Source organism: Phocoena phocoena, chromosome 1 (genome assembly GCF_963924675.1).
Source record: "Phocoena phocoena chromosome 1, mPhoPho1.1, whole genome shotgun sequence".
NCBI lineage: Eukaryota > Metazoa > Chordata > Mammalia > Artiodactyla > Phocoenidae > Phocoena > Phocoena phocoena.
The window spans coordinates 64991499-65009098 of NC_089219.1; the positions used below are offsets into that span (position 1 = coordinate 64991499).

Below are 17600 nucleotides of genomic sequence, written 5' to 3' on the forward strand. Positions count from 1 at the left end.
GAAGATCTAGACACAGAAACACCCAAGAACATACTAGTCCTTGCCCTAGGCAACTTGCACTCTAGTTGGGTGAGGCATGCCATCTTAGTTTGCATCCCTCCAAAAACAGACCTGCTTTTCTCAGACATGGTCTCAAGAAGCACAGGGAAAGAAAGGGAAGGAAGTAAAATAAATAAGGGGCACTTTAGTGCATAAGTCACTGCTGTGTGTAATTGAGGTTTAATCTCATCTTATAACCAATGAGGGTATAGAACGTGCCTCAGAATTTTCCCGGTGAGCAGCAAGAAAGCTGGAGTATTGATCCAACAACTCTTATTCCTCATTGGTTTAGGGTCATTTGGGTATGGGGGGGAGCATTAGCTCTCCCCCTCCTTTAAGGACAGACACAGGAAGCTATAAGCATGTATAGAAACATCTGAAGGTACTTCTCCAGTAGGCCAGGCATATAAGCAGAGTACTGTATCCACCTGTACAGGTGACAAACAATGAATAAATACTCAAGAAAACTGAGATGGTGATAAGTCCTATGCAAACAATTAAAACAGGTTGATGGGGTAAAGAATGACTGGAAAGCTAGTTTAGATGGGATGGTTAAATGGCAAACACAAGGAAGACCCTGGGAAACGGCATTCAGCAGAGCTAAAAAGCAAATGCAGAGTTTATAAGACAGAAACAAAGAAGAGGAATAGAAGGCCTCTGTGGTGGACAGAGGGTAGAGAGCAGGGGGAGAGTGGTACAGGATGAAGCCCCAGATAGGCAGAGGCCAGACCATGAAGCAAGGGCAGGACACTGGGATGTTGTTTTCCACGTGTGGGGCAGTCACTGAGGAGTTTTAGGCAGGAACATGACATGATCTGATTAATATTTTTTAAAGTTCATCCTTGTTAGTCTTCTTCTCTCTCTTCCCTTCCTGAATGTTTAATACCAAAAGCCATTAGACGGGGCTGAGCGAGGTCAATTTCCCCATGGGGGTGGAGCAGGATGTCTGAGTCCAGGTAGGGTGCAGAGAATGTCCACGCGGATGGTGAGAGTGGTGAACGGCAGCTGCCCGGCAAAAGGTTAGAAGCCAGAGTGGAAGGGTGACAGGGTTTCCACAGGGGTTAGGGCTGCCCAGCCAACGTGCTCGAGCCCAGGTATGATGAGAAGGGCGTCCACATGGGAGAGCGACCTGGCATGAGAGATTGGAGTCCAAGCCTGGGAGGGAGCAATCGTGGGAGTGGACAGTGAAGCAGTGGTCCCACATGGAGTGTCAGAGCCCAAGCACAGTGAGAAGGATGTTGACACAGGCAAGTTGTGGCCACTGTGGTCCCATGCAGATCGAGAAGGGGATCTGCACAGGAAGGTACCAGGTGTGAAGAAGTTGGAGCATGAGAGTGGTGAGTGTATAAGTGCAGGTAGGCAGTCCAGTGGCAGTGATTGGAATCCAAGCAGGGTGAGGAGGGCATCCACTTGGGGCACCCAGGTGGGGAATATCCCAGAACAGGGTGTCAGAACACAAGATGGGAAGGAGGGCATCCTTGTGGGGACGGCAGTGGGTATGGGATGTTGGAGCCCAAGTGGGGTAAAGGAGGGTGTCTGTGTGAATTGAGGGGTGGGCACGCAACAGCAGCCGAAGACTTATACATTCGGGGCACTGATCAAATAAGTAAAGATATTAAGAATAATGGGAACCAGGTTTCTCATTGTCAGAGAAGGCATTATAGGTATGGGAAGGCAGGAAACTAGGAGAGACCCCGTGATGGTTTGAATTGGAGATATAAGTGTGAATTTATTATTTGAGGGCAAGGAAGAGGTCTAAATGTGTTTACACATGTGTATATACATGTGTGTTCTCTAGCTTTGCCTGCTCAGTGAGAGGACCTGGGGGCATACCAAGCACCTGGATCTTGATTTCTAAGTACTCTTCCACTAAAAGGAAACAGGATACTTTGGAGAAATGGCAGATTTCAAGTCTGGGACAAGGAATGTATAAAATATGCCTGGAACGTCTTGCGCCAGAAAAGAAAGAGGTACTCAGAGAAAGATGGGTATATATCAAAGGGACAGCTTGAGGGGGCTCCTGCATGTCAACTATGAGATAATGTGAGCATTAAAATAAATAACGACCATAACATTATTATCCATTGAATGAAATAGCAACTTTAAATCCATACAGATATAAATAAATGAAGATAATGAAAGTTGGTTGAGATATAGGATCTCTCCTCACAAAATACTTATTAATTACAAAGAGAAAAAGAGCAATTTTGTAGTGGAGAGTCCTGTCAGACACCACCTTGATCGAGTAATCAAAATTAACAGCACAATAATGGGATAACTCAAATGTATGAGATACAATGAAAAGAATACAGCATCACTTCTGTGGTACTTCTCACCAAAGATGCATAATTTTAATTTAATTATTAGTAAACCTCAGATAAAGCCAAAATGAAGGACATTCTGCAAAATAACTGGCTTGTCATCTTCAAAAATGTCATGAGATTCAAGTAGAAACTGAGAACTGTTCCAGATTGAAGGAGCTTAAAGAAATATAACTGTGTTTTTCTGAATTGGATCTTTTTGCTATAAAGAACATTATTGAGATAACTGACAAACTTGAATGGAGTCTGAGAGTTGACAGTGGAATGAAATGGCTATATTGTGCTTATGTAGGAGAATGTCTTTATTTTAGGAATCCACTAATGTATTGGGGAGATTATAGCATCAGATTGGCAATTTACTCTCCAATGGTTCAGGTGAAAAAAACATACCATAGTTGCAACTTTTTTTGAGATTGCTTCAAAATGAAAACTTAAAAAAATATATATTCGCTTTGGCCACTTAATTTCCTAGGTCTTTGCACATGCCCCTACCCCAGCCCTTTCCCCAGAATTTCCCCCTTGGGAACCCTTGCTTGTCCGTCATGTCATTTCCTCTGTGTAGCGAGGGTACCCTTTAGAACATGTACCATGTTCCCTGGCATTAACGTTTACCTGTCTATGTCTACAGTTCTATTTACCCCAAAGCTTAGAGTCCATGCCCATCACACTCATATCTGTATCCCTAGTACTTAGCACAGCACCTGGCATTGTGCTTGATGAACAGCCATGTGGAGAGGGAGAGAGACAAGATTATAGGTGTAAATTTGGGAAACACTTCTAGAGCCAACAAGGTTAAGTGGGGAAAGGAGGAGATTTGGATACTGCCTAGCCTAGGTCTGAATTATACAGCTGGGTGACCCTAGATAAGACTTAGACTCCCTGAGCCTTGGTTTCCTCGCGTGTAAAATGGGTTGTTAGGTGAAGCAAAGGTAATAAGGTTTGTAAGTCATCTAGTTGAGTTCCTGGTGCTTAGCAGGTATGCAACAAATTTTAGTTTCCCTTTTCACTTAAAAATAAGAATAAAAACCATCAAAGAAGACTAGAAGTTTAGAACTCCAGCTTATATTCCTGACTTTACTATAAACTTAGTATGTGAACTTGGATACGTTATTTCACTTTACAAGGCTTCAATTTGCTTCTGAGTAAAATGGAAGATGGAAAAATGGAGGGAAGAGGAGTGGGCTTAATGACTGTCATGCTACCAAGATCTCATAGTTGTAAAATTTAACAAGAGTTTCCTTCTGGGTAATAGTGAGTACAGACAATGAAGGATAAGAAAGATTCTGCTATATTTAAAGGATGTTCCTCAGTTTAAGCTTAGCAGGCGAAGTCCGCCTGCTGGACTGTACAATTGACTTGTTTATACCTGTTTAAAGCAGAGGTAAATTGAGAGATGGTAGCGTTGTTAGGTTACTGTTGAGCACATTAATAATTTATGAGCCATCAAGGAATTAACACACACTTTCAGTTCACACTGCATTTTTCCTTAGTCATAATTCTTTGCCTAATTGCTTTTTCCTTTAAAAATAAGGGAGCTGAGACCGTGGATATTTGCCTAATGGCTCAAACAGAGCCATGACCCATTGCCAAGTCTTTCAGTCCTTTTATAGCCTGGGGACATTTGCCATTGAAAGAAAGCTGATGGGTTTGATTTTCCTGAAAGAGATACTTTGCACTGACCTCTGGCCCCATTAGATACTTTGGTCATTGCCCATTCACTGTAATGGGTGCAATAAATTTGTTTTAATTTAGGACATTATCAAGTAGGGAATATTGACAAAGACAAAACAATGTTTTGAAAAGAGCCAGGATGAAATCATGAATAAATAAATATTTTGAATTTAGCTGATAAATTAACAAAGGTTTATTCGTAAGAGTCTGACTAAACTATTTCAAAGTTAGGCCAAAGGTGATTCCATTTCCAATAGAAATGTCGTCTTTCTCTTTAGGCCAGAGGAAATGTGTGCATCATAGAAAGACATTGCAAAGTGTAGAAAGGCATTTATCCTTTCTGACAGATCTGTTTTAAATAGATCTGTTTTCAGCTAAATGCCAAAAACAGCCCTAAGAGTCTAGTAGCCTTTTCTACAGCAGGGCATTTATTTTCTTTGTGTAAATACCTTCATTAGGGATCTCAGCAGGCTGTTTCTCCACCTTTTCTTTGTATTAGTCCTTTAGAGTAGTGTCAAAGCACTGAAATTCTGGTTAAGTATTACCTGTCTGTGTTTCCTTTTGAGTGAAAGAAATGACTCCTAACTTGGATATATTCCTCTTGAGGAAGGGGATAAGGGTGCATATGGCACTGATCCTTACGCTAATATTCTTACACAGGTAACATCATTCGGACAGACAGCAGAAAGATCCAATAAACCACAAAGCATATTTGCAAAGCTGTGAGGCCTTGGATGGTGTTGTTTTATGCAAAGTCCAAATGGCTAAATTTTTCAGGTTACAGGTAGGCCGAGAGCATTTTTAGCTGCATAAAAACTAATTGGAACAACTTGAATGGAAGAAAATTTTGCCTGAAGTCTTTAACCACTCTGGTAACCTAATCGTTTTCTGTTCAACTTAGGGCAGTTATAGGAAAATGAATCTATGCATGCAGCTTAGGAAACCTTACACAAGCTCAGAGAGTTCGGGAGAATCATAAAAATCTCATTTAGAAAGTTTGGTGTGTGTGTCTCATGTTTTGACATCACTGCTCAGGGACAGGAAAGCCATAGTTAGATAGGGGAAAGTATAATTTTTTAAAAGGTCTAACAAAGCAAGACTCAAGAAAGCTGATTCTGGTTTCTCTATGATGATGAGGAATATTTCTCCATGAGGAATTTATTGATCATCTTTATATGCAAACGATCCAAAACTTTGTAACTCATGACTAATTCGGTGAGCTCTCCACATGGTAACACACCAACAGTTTGACATGTGCTGCTGTTAACTGAAGTGTATTTTAGAAGAAAAAGCGTGGACTGGAAGTCTGAAGACCTTTTGATCAAGTTCTGGTTCTGCCTCTTGCTAGCTCTGTAAGTTTATACAGGTTATTCAAAATTCTTGAGCCTGACTTTCCACCTGCATGGAATTAATACTTTCTCAGACACCTCATGGAGGTTTAGTAAAAATTCTTTAAGTTAGTCAATAGAAAAGTATGTGCAAGCTATAAAGCCCTCTGCAAATATAAGAAATTATTTTTATATCACTATGATAGGATAATGCTCTAGGTCATTTTATTTTTATTTGGTTGTTTTAATTTCACCCTTGCATGTAGACTACATGCATTTGCTGTAATTCACCAAATCAAAATCCCCAGCTCTGCAAAAGCCACACTTGGAAGAACATGATAAAAACAGTTTCGTTTGGACTGTATGCCCATCTGAAGTCTTCTTTGGAATGTAATTCAGTCAGAAGAAATTATGGCACTAGTAAATATTCTGAGAATTCATGAAATTCCACAGCCCAAACCATGATTCACTGCTTCAGTACCAAAAGCATTTGGAAGCCACAACACTGACTGCTTCTGAGGCTCTAAATGGGGCCACTTGCACTCACTGTGGCATGGCCTGCTCCCACCACTCAGGAGAGATGGCACTCAAATTCCCTGGAGTCTCTTCAAACAGTATTTTTCTTCCTTCCTCGTGGACCTTCCTTAACAATGTACCTTTCCTTCCTCGTGGACCTTCCTTAACAATATACCTTTCTGGATTAAGAGATGACATAGTGTTTTAGGGTTTTTCTCCACCCCTCAGGCATTCAACATGAGTATTCTACAAATTTATCTTATATAAAAACTTTGTGAATCAGCGCTGAATTTTCCAGTACCAGCCTTAAACAACCTGTCATTCAAATCCTTAAGGATGGGTTTATGTGAAAATGATTTCTCCACACTTGCCTTTGCTTCATCTTAGATGGCAGTGTGGTTCTTCCTTTGAAAAAATCACTGAAGGAGATGGTTCCTTCAGGCAACTAGCATGGTTCAGTTACTATATCAAATGAAACGTATATGGACAAAAAGCTACAGGGCTTCCCTGGTGGCGCAGTGGTTGAGAGTCCGCCTGCCGATGCAGGGGACACGGGTTTGTGCCCCGGGTCTGGGAAGATCCCACATGCCGCAGAGCGGCTGGGCCCGTGAGCCATGGCCGCTGAGCCTGCGCGTTCGGAGCCTGTGCTCCGCAACGGGAGAGACCACAGCAGTGGGAGGCCCGCGTACCGCGAAAAAAAAAAAAAAAAAAAAAAGCTACAAACACCAGCTTGAGTAGCAGCAGTAATGTGTAGCCACATGCTGTGGCATGTGTGTGGGACTCAGGCATTCAGCCCTGGCCAAATGTCAGACAGTGCAGATAAGGCAGATAAAAATCTTCTGCCTAAGTGGGAACTGTGTAATCTCACTCTGTCCTTCCAACACATCGGAACTAGTTTCACAAAGTCTACGTGGTTCCCAAAATCCTTCTAAAGCATCATAGAATGTAAGAAATAGAGGTCATGTGACCTCCAGGTGGATACTTGGATTCCTCTGTAGCCCCCTGCGATACCAGATGCTCCAGCCATTGCTTGAATACGTCCAGGGATGGGACGGTACCTCCTTCTAGAACATCTCAATCTATTTTTGGACAATTCTAATTTTAGGAAATGTGGTATTTTGTTTTAACTATTCCCAATGTCTAAGGCTCTACTTAACCTGTGGGGAATGTCACCTATCTGAGGTCTGTATTGGTTCTGAATATTCAACCAGTGGCAATCCCATCTACCCACTTGTCATCTGGCACAGATCTCCCCTTGTTACTTACAAAGCAATCAGGAGAAACTCTGCCCATTATCTGAATCTAGCTCTATGTTCTAACCTATGGATTTCCCCTTTAAATTTATCCTTACCAAAAAGAAATAAAGCAAATCTAGCTTGATTTTTTTCTTACTAAAGCCATGCTAGCTTCTAGTAATCAGAACTTTTTTTAAATGTACAGAAAAACTCTGTTTTAATATTCCTTTTGGGAGTTTTGCCCATATGTGCATTAACCCACCAGTTTAGCTTGTAAACTAACTCCTGCCTTGAAGAATTGAAGCTATATTTGGGTATATTCTATCTGCTACTACTTTTCCCATTCTTCACAGTTCCTCTGTATCTTACATATATATTGATTTACTTCTCATTGGATAATATTTTTGCTCAACGTGCTTGTCATGAGTGTCACTATCTCTGCATTCATTTCAGCCAACATAGCCTCATATTTTAGTTTTGAATGTCCTTGTTGTCTCTGCTCAGGGTACCTGAGTGACTGCAAACAGGCTATTTTGTGCTGACAAGCCATAGTCTGAATGGTGTGCAGACACAAAAATACAAATTGCATGTTTTGGATTTGGGTTTGAACCGGCCTCATTAGCAGCCAATCTACTATGTAGTCTATACCCATAAAGCATGGATTGAGAGGCAAAAAATAATTTCTGAATTTTGGTTCTGCTCTTCATGCTGGATAAATTATTCATTCCCTAGTACGCCTTTATAAGAGAAAATAGCTGATGATTATGCTTACCTTTACAGATACATCACAGAGCTAACATGAACTATTTAGCCTAAAATAACTGAAACATTTTTAACACTAAAATCAGATATATCAATATAATGTTGTAGTATGCAAAAACTAACCTAAAGACTATCTTGTTCTCTTTAAAAGAGAAAGTTTCATTCCATTCTCATAAAAGGTATATATAAAATTACATTATAATATTATATATCATTCATATATATGCCTATATATGATATATATTATCCTTTTAGCATAAAGAAAGCTACCTAGGTGACCAGGAGTATGAAACACTGAAAAATTGAGTGTTTTCCTTACCTGCCATTAGTTCACATTTACTTTCACTGAATTCATGGGGCAGCTGCATCCTGGAAATGCCTATTTTCACTGACCACAACTTCAGCAAACGGAGGTCCCGGTGTGTCTCTTAAACTCTGGGCTTCTGTGAAACTCCTGGTGAAGTCTGGATACCCGTGGGTTGAGGTAAACTAGTTCCACTGATCAGGGTCTGGTTTCTTCTGCTTTGTTTGACTTGGGTGTGCTTAGCTTCCATCTGTCTGTCATCCTAGAATAGCAGCCAGAGACAGCCTGTGTGTTATCTCTTGGGCAGGAAGGTTAAGTCCCCTGGCATGAATTGCATTCAGCAACTAAATAAATAAGATACCTTGGAGATGGGCTTTTATTCATAGGAAACCAGATAGCCTTTTTGATCATAAAATATTTATTCCCTATTATCTTCTTGTTGCCAGGACTACTGCTTATGGCACGTTTCTTAAGAGGAGCTAGAGTGATAAAGAAGTTATAGGAATTAGTAGGGTAATTTTTATTTTCAAGAATATCTTGAATGATATTATATTGCCCAGAACTGAGTGGGATTTGCCATTTAATGTTGATTGAGATCACACCATGTCCCACTTTAAGTCGATACTTCTTCTTTTTAATCACTGTTTTCCTCTAAGAAACAACATCTTCACTTTATAGCTTAAGAAAGTGACCGAACGTAGTCACTTTTAAGGCAGCTAAATGAATTAATCAATGTGAATTCATGTAAGTGTTTAGAAAAATCTAACTACTCAAAATGAACATTTTGTGATAACTTAACTTTATTTAACACAATTTTATTATTTTAACTATTTACAAAGTACCAGCTAAGTCCTATTGGACACCCAAAGGTGTTAGGGTCTCTGACCTGCAGGAGCATTCTGTTTAGTAGGGTATTAGTATACAAATACAGATCATTCTACACCAAGGCAGACTCTGATATGCACTGTGCTAGGAGTACAAAGTACTAGAAGGATATGGAATTCTGACTGGGAGTATCCAAGAGGACTTTGAGGAAATGCTGTCTTTGAGTTGGAACTTAACAAATAACAAAAGTAGGTAACATTTATTGAGTGCTTACTAAATGTCAGCACTGTTCAAAGTACCTTAAACTTATTAATTCCTTTAATTCTCTTGATTAACACTATAAGCTAAGTCTGTTATAATTCCCATTTTACAGTTGTACAAACTGAGGCACAGAACAGTTAAATAATTTGCCAAAGGTCATAGAGCTAGTAAGTGATGGAGTGAAGTTTCAAATTCAAGGAGCCTTGCACCAGAATGCTTACTGTCATTCTTAACCATAACACCATACTACTTCCTGTCAAGGAACAATAAGATGTCACCAAGCAGCTTCACAGCAGCAGCTCAGCCACAACCATGGAGAAGGGAAAATTCAGGAATGTTTGGAAAGGCCAAAGTTTATTAGTGTGGCTTGAATGTGGAGAAACAAAAGATGGATTTAGGAATTGTAGACTATAAGATATACAGAGAATGCAAGGAGGTTTGGATTGCAGAAGGTTGGATTTGCAGGTCTGGCCTGAGGAACAGCAGTGGGGAGCAGGGAAGTGCCTGGTCAGATTTTTGTCAGAGGAAGAACTGTGGAGAGGAGGATTGAGTGACTGAAGAGAAGGACATCCTTTAGGGATCTATTAATTAAATCTTTAAAAAGACAAGTTTTGAGCTTCTCCTATGTGCCAAGCACTGTTCTGAGTGCTGAGCATATAGCAAGGAATAAGGGAGACAAGATACACAAGCCTTCCAATTTCATTGTTTGAAAGAATATGGAAATAAATGGATGAATAAGCAAGATAATTTTATATAGTCCTGAAAGAAAGAAATAGGTCAATGTGATATAACAGAAAGCGACCATTGACAGGGGAATGACCACTTTGGAATGGTGGTCAGGGAAGGCCTCTCTGAGCAGGTGACATTCCAACTGAGACCTGAATGACAGAGGAGCCAGTCATGGGGAAGGAAGGGGAAGGGTTCAGCAAAACAGGATTTGGGTTTATGAAGAAAAGCAGAATTAACAAATGCAAAAGCTCTGGATTGGGAAAGAGATTGGAAGGTTCAAAGGACAGAAAGAACACCAAAAGAAGTGCTTAGCAGAGATGGGGAGGGATACAAGGCGAGGTTGGAGACTTAAGCAGGGCCAGCGCCTTGTAGATTAGGGTAAAGTATTTGTGTTTTATTTTAAATGAACTGGGAAGCAATTGGAAGGTTTTAAGTATGTTTTAAGTAGGTGAATGGCTTACTCTGTTTTAAATTTTGAAAAGATCACTCTGGGTAAAATATGGAGAATGGATTATAAGGGGACAGAAGTGAAAGCAGGAAAATCAATTAGGAGGCAAATTGCAGAGGTCCAGAAAAGAAAGAGATTATATGGCCTAGACCTTGAAGGAGGAGAGGTGGATGGATTAGGGTTACATTTTGGAGGCAAAGTTAAAAAGATTTGGATTAGGTGCAAGATATGGGAAAAAGAAAGGTACCGATGATGACTCCAAGAATTTTGAACCCACTGAATGGTGTGGTGCCTGTAATGAGCTAGAGAGAACTCTAGAGAGTTCTCTAGAGAACAGGGAGAGTTACGAGTTCTGTTATGGACATGTGGGGCTGTTCGGGGGGTAACTAGGTCGCCTCTTTGAGGATGCGAAAATATGGATGAGAGAGGTGGATACCACAGGAATTACAGTTATACCATTAACTGACAAATGTGACTAGATATCAGGGCGAGGGCTTTGATAACTTCAGGTTTGAGTCTGAAAAGGTAGAAAGGAAGAGATCCCATTAACCAACATGATAGAGTAGGAGAGGTTTGGCAAAGAGAAGGCTTAATGAAAGCCAGGAACCATAAGGAAATTCCCATTTGAATAGTGGACAAAGGTACAGGCTTTAGAATCTGAAAGACTTGGGTTTGCATCCTAGGTGAGCCGTTTACCAAACCCGTGTAACAAGTTACCTGGTTGCCTCAGCCTCCGTTTCTAATCTAGAAAATGAGAGAAATGATTTGGTAATGATAAGATAGTGATAAAGAGTAAATGATGGGCTTCCCTGGTGGCGCAGTGGTTGAGAATCCGCCTGCCAATGCAGGGGACATGGGTTCGTGCCCCAGTCTGGGAAGATCTCACATGCCGCAGAGCAGCTGGGCCTGTGAGCCATGGCTGCTGAGGCTGTGCATCCGGAGCCTGTGCTCCGCAACACGAGAGGCCACAGCAGTGAGAGGCCCGTGTACCGCAAAAAAAAAAGAGTAAATGAAATTATATATGTAAATGCTTAATACATAGGAATCATGCAATAAATACTATTATCACTGTCTCTTATAAGTACTATTATAATAACAATATAAAAATAGCAATAACTGTTGGGATGTGTTTTATTTCTGTTGATTATTACTAAGATAATAATGTTCTATTAGTTCCTTTTAAGCAAGGCTTGCAAGGATATTAATCCAGATTTGATATTCAACTCTTTATTTTGCTATATTTAATCATCAAAACAAATTACAGGGGCTTCCCTAGTGGCGCAGTGGTTGAGAATCTGCCTGCTAATGCAGGGGACACGGGTTCAAGCCCTGGTCTGGGAGGATCCCACATGCCGCAGAGCAACTGGGCCCGTGAGCCACGGCTACTGAGCCTGCACGTCTGGAGCCCGTGCTCTGCAACAAGAGAGGCCATGATAGTGAGAGGCCCACGCACCACGATGAAGAGTGGCCCCTGCTTGCCACAACTGGAGAAAGCCCTCGCACAGAAACGAAGACCCAACACAGCAAAAATAAATTAATTAATTAATAAACTCCTACCCCCAACATCTTAAAAACAAACAAAAACAAATTACATATTATTTATGTACTTTTCCCAATTTACAGATCAACACACTAAGGCTCAGAAAGCGTACCGTGTGTAAGGTTACACAGCAAGGAATTGGAGCCTGCCTGGAAGAGCCAGGACTCACACCTAGATCTGACATGCTCCAAATAATCCTGAACTCTTTCCCAACAAACCACCAGTAAGATAAAAATACCATTGTACCACTTTGCCAGTTCTCTGGGATCTATCTGAGTGAATAAATTCTGTTTTATAAAAATGTTACTAGCAGATCACCACCATGGTTTTCACAGTGTCTCATGGAATTTTCCAGTGCTGGACAATGTGCCTCTCAAGGCCTGTCTTTGGAGGACATGAAGAAAAGTCTTCAGTTCTCACCCATTGACAAATATGGTAAGTATACAGATTCATCAGATTGACTAAGGAAACTACCCCTAGGAAGGTGATGTCTGTTTGATAATGAGGGAGAAAGTATTCTATTTTGTAATAAGTAGAGATGAAGGGTACTTTAAAAATATTATATCATAAAAGTGCAAACTTTGCTCTTGTAAGTCTTGTATAAGTCTACAGTTACCTTTGCACTTAATAATGTGTGCATAAGTATGTAAGTGTATGTGGAAGTATATGGGAGTGTGTGTGTCCGTGGGAAAAAGTACAGCTCTTTTTTGAAAATAATCTCCTGCATCTCGTGACATTCCAAACACCTTGTTTCCACCTTATTGAGTCTACTACCTCTACACCTTGTTTCCACCTTATTGAGTCTACTACCTTGAAGTCCCATATTGTGCAGGTATAGGGAGGAGGAGAAAACTCCTCCCTACAGGAGGAGATTAATTTCCACAATTACATCATATCCTTGCTAAACAGGAGTGTTTTCTCTTTAGCAAGTGCCGGAGGGTAAAATGTGAACCCAGCTATTCGCTCAAAAAGCTGGAGAGGAGGTGAGGGTATCACTGATGGGATCTGTTTTGCACAGGACTATTTTAGAAAGAATTAATAAAGCTCTTTGAAATAGTTAACATAGCTCTGTGCTCGCCCCTGGAAGCCAGAGGATAGGCAGTCCCCCTTATCAGCTGCCATATAAATGTGCCAGGCCTGTGATGTCCTTTCTCCCACCTCTAAGCCTGAGAAGCTCTATATTTAATTGGAATTTTAGTACAATGGGCTCATTTATTCATGGGAACTTCCTTTGACAATATGGAGGACTGAAAAAATGTATGTCAGTTAAAGAGAACAGATTTATTACAAGGACTGGGTCTGTGGGAGAATAAATTTGGTGGTGTGTGCCTGGTTCTGTGATATAGATGGCAATAGACCCTGCAGCTTTAGAATCCTCACCAATGCACCTCGGCTGCAGAGTATCATACCTAAGGCAATAGGAAGCCTCTAAGAAACGAAGAAGAAAATTGTTCTGGATTCGACAAACTACTTGGGAACACTAAAGGAAGGAAACTTTGTGCTTCCGACTCCCAGTACGTGTCTAGAATGCAGTCGAGTGCTTTTTATCATCAGCTTTACAACATAATTGGCCAATCCAGTAACGGGGGAAAATGTGCTCTAAGTGTCACATCATCACATTTTTTATAGATATAATATCGTTTTTTCAAACCTTTACAGATGTGACTGCACAACCACAAAATAGAGGGCACCCTTTGAAATGTGTGCTTTGACCAGAAGTCTTTTCTTTCATGGTGGAGTTTCAAGATGAAGCATTTCTTAACGATCTGTTTCTTAAAGAGATAAGACGTTGAGCAGAATTCCTCAAAATGAAGTTAGACAAAAGTGATGCAATGATTTTAAAAAGTAGGGTTTTCCTATGCATATATGTACCCGGGGTAGAAGAAAACATTAGCATGTTTTAATGGAGTGACAGTCCCAATAGACAAAAAAGATATATTCAATATCTCCCACTAGGAACATCACACCGTATAAGAAAGAACTCTTTAATTGCCCTCCATTTCTACTTCATAAACTAGTTGTGGTATAACAGCAACTTTATGAACTGTTTCTTCCCCACCCACAGAACAGGGCTAGAGAATGAGGATAAAATTAAGTACCTAGCTGTACTTGAGACCTTTCACCCTGAAGTAACAAAACATGTAGACATGGTTCAGTCTTTCCTTAAAGCCTGTGTTCAAATTTCATTTGGTCCCTCTTAAGCTGAGTGACTGCACAGAGTCTGTCCTTCAACTCTGGTGATGATGGTATCAATAATAAATGTCAGCATCCATGCCCTGCTGATTTTGCTACCCGTCTCCGAAGGTGAACCCGCCCACACTAGAAGGATGGATGCTCACAGTCAGATTTCCACTGGAGTCCTATGGAGAGAGAGGCATGAAGCATCATAGGCCAGACAAATCACATGTGGTACATTAAAAGGTTGATTATAGTAATGAAAGGATTACGTGCTTATTAAAGCATCTGTTTATGCCTGGGATGAAGTTGCAGTTTCAGTCTGGATGAAAGGAAATATTTATGCTCTAAGGTGTAGATTTTTAGTCTGCCCAGAATTAGGATTCAATAATGTGTATCCTGCTTCCCCTAACCTAATTTCAGCTGGCCAGGGCCAGCCCCACTAGCAGAAGAGGACTGGTCACAGCAGCATTGGCAGCAGTGGTGCTGCCTCTCGGGAGAGTATATGTGCTGCCTAAGAGATTTTGACAGAGACCTTTCTTATGAAAATAAATATGCCCATCGAACTGCATATTGCCAGAAGTCTTAATGAAAATGTGGATAGCTGAGTTGGTTCTGAAAACTCGGCTATCAAAGGGAAGCAAAAGCAGCATTAGCTATTGACAAATGTGCCCATTTTCACAGAAACAATGAATGGTTTCCCTACTTGGAATGGAAAGGTAACTGCTTCCCTGCTCATGTCCTACGTTCTCTAGGACTGTGGCCAGATTCTGAGGCACTAGCTCAATTCTCTGGACACACCCAGGGCTATTGTTTCAATGAGCATCAAATGCCACTAGTACTCAGACCTAAGCATTAAAAATTGGACTTTCAGATAGAAAAAAAAAGAAAACAACCAGAGCCAACCTGTTATAGAGAATACTCTTTCCTTTTCTCTACTGCCATCTCCACCTCCATTTTCAGCCATCAACGGCTTTGCACTCACTATGTGTCAGACACTGTGCTGTCTTATGTGCATTACCAGCCCTATGACTTCTCCCCTCTACAAATGAAGACACAGGCTCAGAAAGGTTAACAAAAGTCACAGAACTGGTAAGTAGTGCAGGCAGGGCTTAAACCCAGATTCGCCTGACACGAAGCCCATACTTTTAGCCATCATGATAAACCACCTCCCTGAACTGTACCCTTCTTTACTCCGAATTCAAAATGTCACCTGGCCAAACACCCATCACTGATGTTCCTCTGGTCTCAGCTCTCTGTTTTCATTGTAAATTCTGCTTTTGTTTTACAATTGCTTGTCAGCAACTCTTGTCCAAACTCTCTGTTCACATGAGCCAGGAGAGGCTGCGTGGCAGCTGTGCGTTGCACTGGCTGAGGCTGGTTAAGAGAAATGGGGAGATGGGCTGAAGGGCCGATAAGTAACAGCTGAACTTCTTTCCCGATGCAGGCTATGTGTCTGATCCCATGAGCCCGATGCATTTTCATTCTTGCCGGAATTGTGGCAGCTTTGAGGACAGCAGCTGACAGCATTCCGCATTTACCTAAGGAGAGTTTTCCCCCAAACTGACAGCAACAATTCTAACAATGGCAGCCTTGCTTCCATTTATATTTTACCCTCTAAGGTCTCCTTAAATTGGCTTATTCACACTGGTTCTATTTAATTCCCCACCACAAGTTGGGCTCTGGATTTGTGGCTGAGGAATGAAATGCAAAAGAGCCAAAACAGAATGTATTTGAAGAATTTTTAATTTTGTAAAGGAAAAATTAATTTTATGTTGTTGGTTGGAGATGGGGCCTTAGTCGTTGGTGGGGACTTAACAATTGTTATGTTTTCATAGACTGAATTAAGTAGACGTGTTTGAGAGTCGTGTGTTTGATTTCTTAGAATATTTTTCATTTTCTTATCTCATTATGTTACTTAAAGTGTCCAGCCCTGTGATTAAAGAGTCTTTGGTGACGTACAAAATTGACTCAAAGTGTATTTCATTCCAACAAGACTTCTACTGTGTACACCTTTCTTTCAGATATATTGGTAAAAATACGTATTGATCTTCAGATCAAGAAGCTTGCAGAAATACAACACTTATTATTTGGCCTCCTCTCTACATGGTACCTCTGTGCTCTGCTTGGGTGACCTGTTGCTGTCAGCACCGAGGTGTCACAAATGCCATTGGTACCATCATGAAACCGACCCACGCATGCAAAGCTGCCATTCATACCAGGGTCTGGCACAGTGAACTGGGAGGATGGTTGAGGTACCTGCTACCTTCAGAAAAAGAGAAGTCTTCCCTCCACACTCCCAACAAGGAAGACAGGAATGCTTCCACCAACACAATAGTTTTGCCATTGAAAGACAGACCTGGAAAAAGACAGACAGGAAACCATGAAAATTCAGTGTTATAATTACTGCTATTCACCTTGGTAAGGGAAATAACATTAGTAAAGGAAGATTGGGCATCCTCTAAATCAAGGTTTCTGGATCTCAGAACTATTGGAGGGAGTAATTCTTTGTGGGAGCTGTCCTACGCACTGTGGGATTTTTAATAGCTTCCTGGCTTCTACCTCCAGATGCCAGTAACAGCTCCCTAAGTCACAGCAATCAAAAGTGTCTCCAGACTTTTAATGTGCTCTGGGGGACAAAAATCTCCCCAGGTTGAGAACCACTGCCCTAAATTCTGAGATTAGGGGGCTGAAGAGGAATGAAAGAAAGATAGAGCCTGACTCTGACTGGGTGCATTTAGGCAAAACTGCCCTCTCCTCCTCCTTAGTAATGTGGATCCATAGACAAACGGAGCTGAATGAGTGCTGATTGCTCCTTCTATGTCTGTGGCAAGCTGCTCCATTCTCCCCTCTCCCCTACCAATTAGAAATTATGTTGCTTGCGGGCAATTTCTATCAGAACAGCAACACCCCCTGTATTCCTTCAGAGCCTTTCCTTATGACCTGTGGTCGCAAAGTTGAAAGTCCCCACAAGTTCTGAAGAGCTTGGCGACAGCCCAATGCGAATCCAGAGGTAGCAGTGAAAACCATGGTACTTCCAATTAAATTTATCCTTTTTCAAAAAAAAAGGTCATGAAGAACCTAGGGGTAAGACGGGAATAAAGACACAGACCTACTAGAGAATGGACTTGAGGATATGGGGAGGGGGAAGGGTAAGCTGTGACAAAGTGAGAGAGTGGCATGGACACGTAAAATAGATAGCTAGTGGGAAGCAGCCGCATAGCACAGGGAGATCAGCTCGGTGCTTTGTGACCACCTAGAGGGGTGGGATAGGGAGGGTGGGAGGGAGGGAGATGCAAGAGGGAGGAGATATGGGCACATATGTATAACTGATTCACTTTGTTATAAAGCAGAAACTAACACATCATTGTAAAACAATTATACTCCAATAAAGATGTTAAAAATATATATATCCTTTTTCAGCACCCAGCCTTTTCACTTTCCCA

The 17600-nt window shown here is 41.2% G+C and overlaps 1 protein-coding gene across 1 annotated transcript in view; it reads left to right on the forward strand.

Moving 5' to 3' along the window:
• Window positions 1-16120, forward strand: part of TNNI3K (TNNI3 interacting kinase) — a 282005-nt gene extending 265885 nt beyond the window's left edge. The window contains exons 24-25 of the mRNA XM_065895777.1: window positions 12335-12414; window positions 15602-16120. Of these exons, the coding sequence (XP_065751849.1) occupies window positions 12335-12414; window positions 15602-15678 (157 nt within the window). The 3' untranslated portion in view covers window positions 15679-16120. The remainder of the gene's footprint in view (window positions 1-12334; window positions 12415-15601) is intronic.
• The last annotated feature ends 1480 nt before the right edge of the window (window positions 16121-17600 follow it).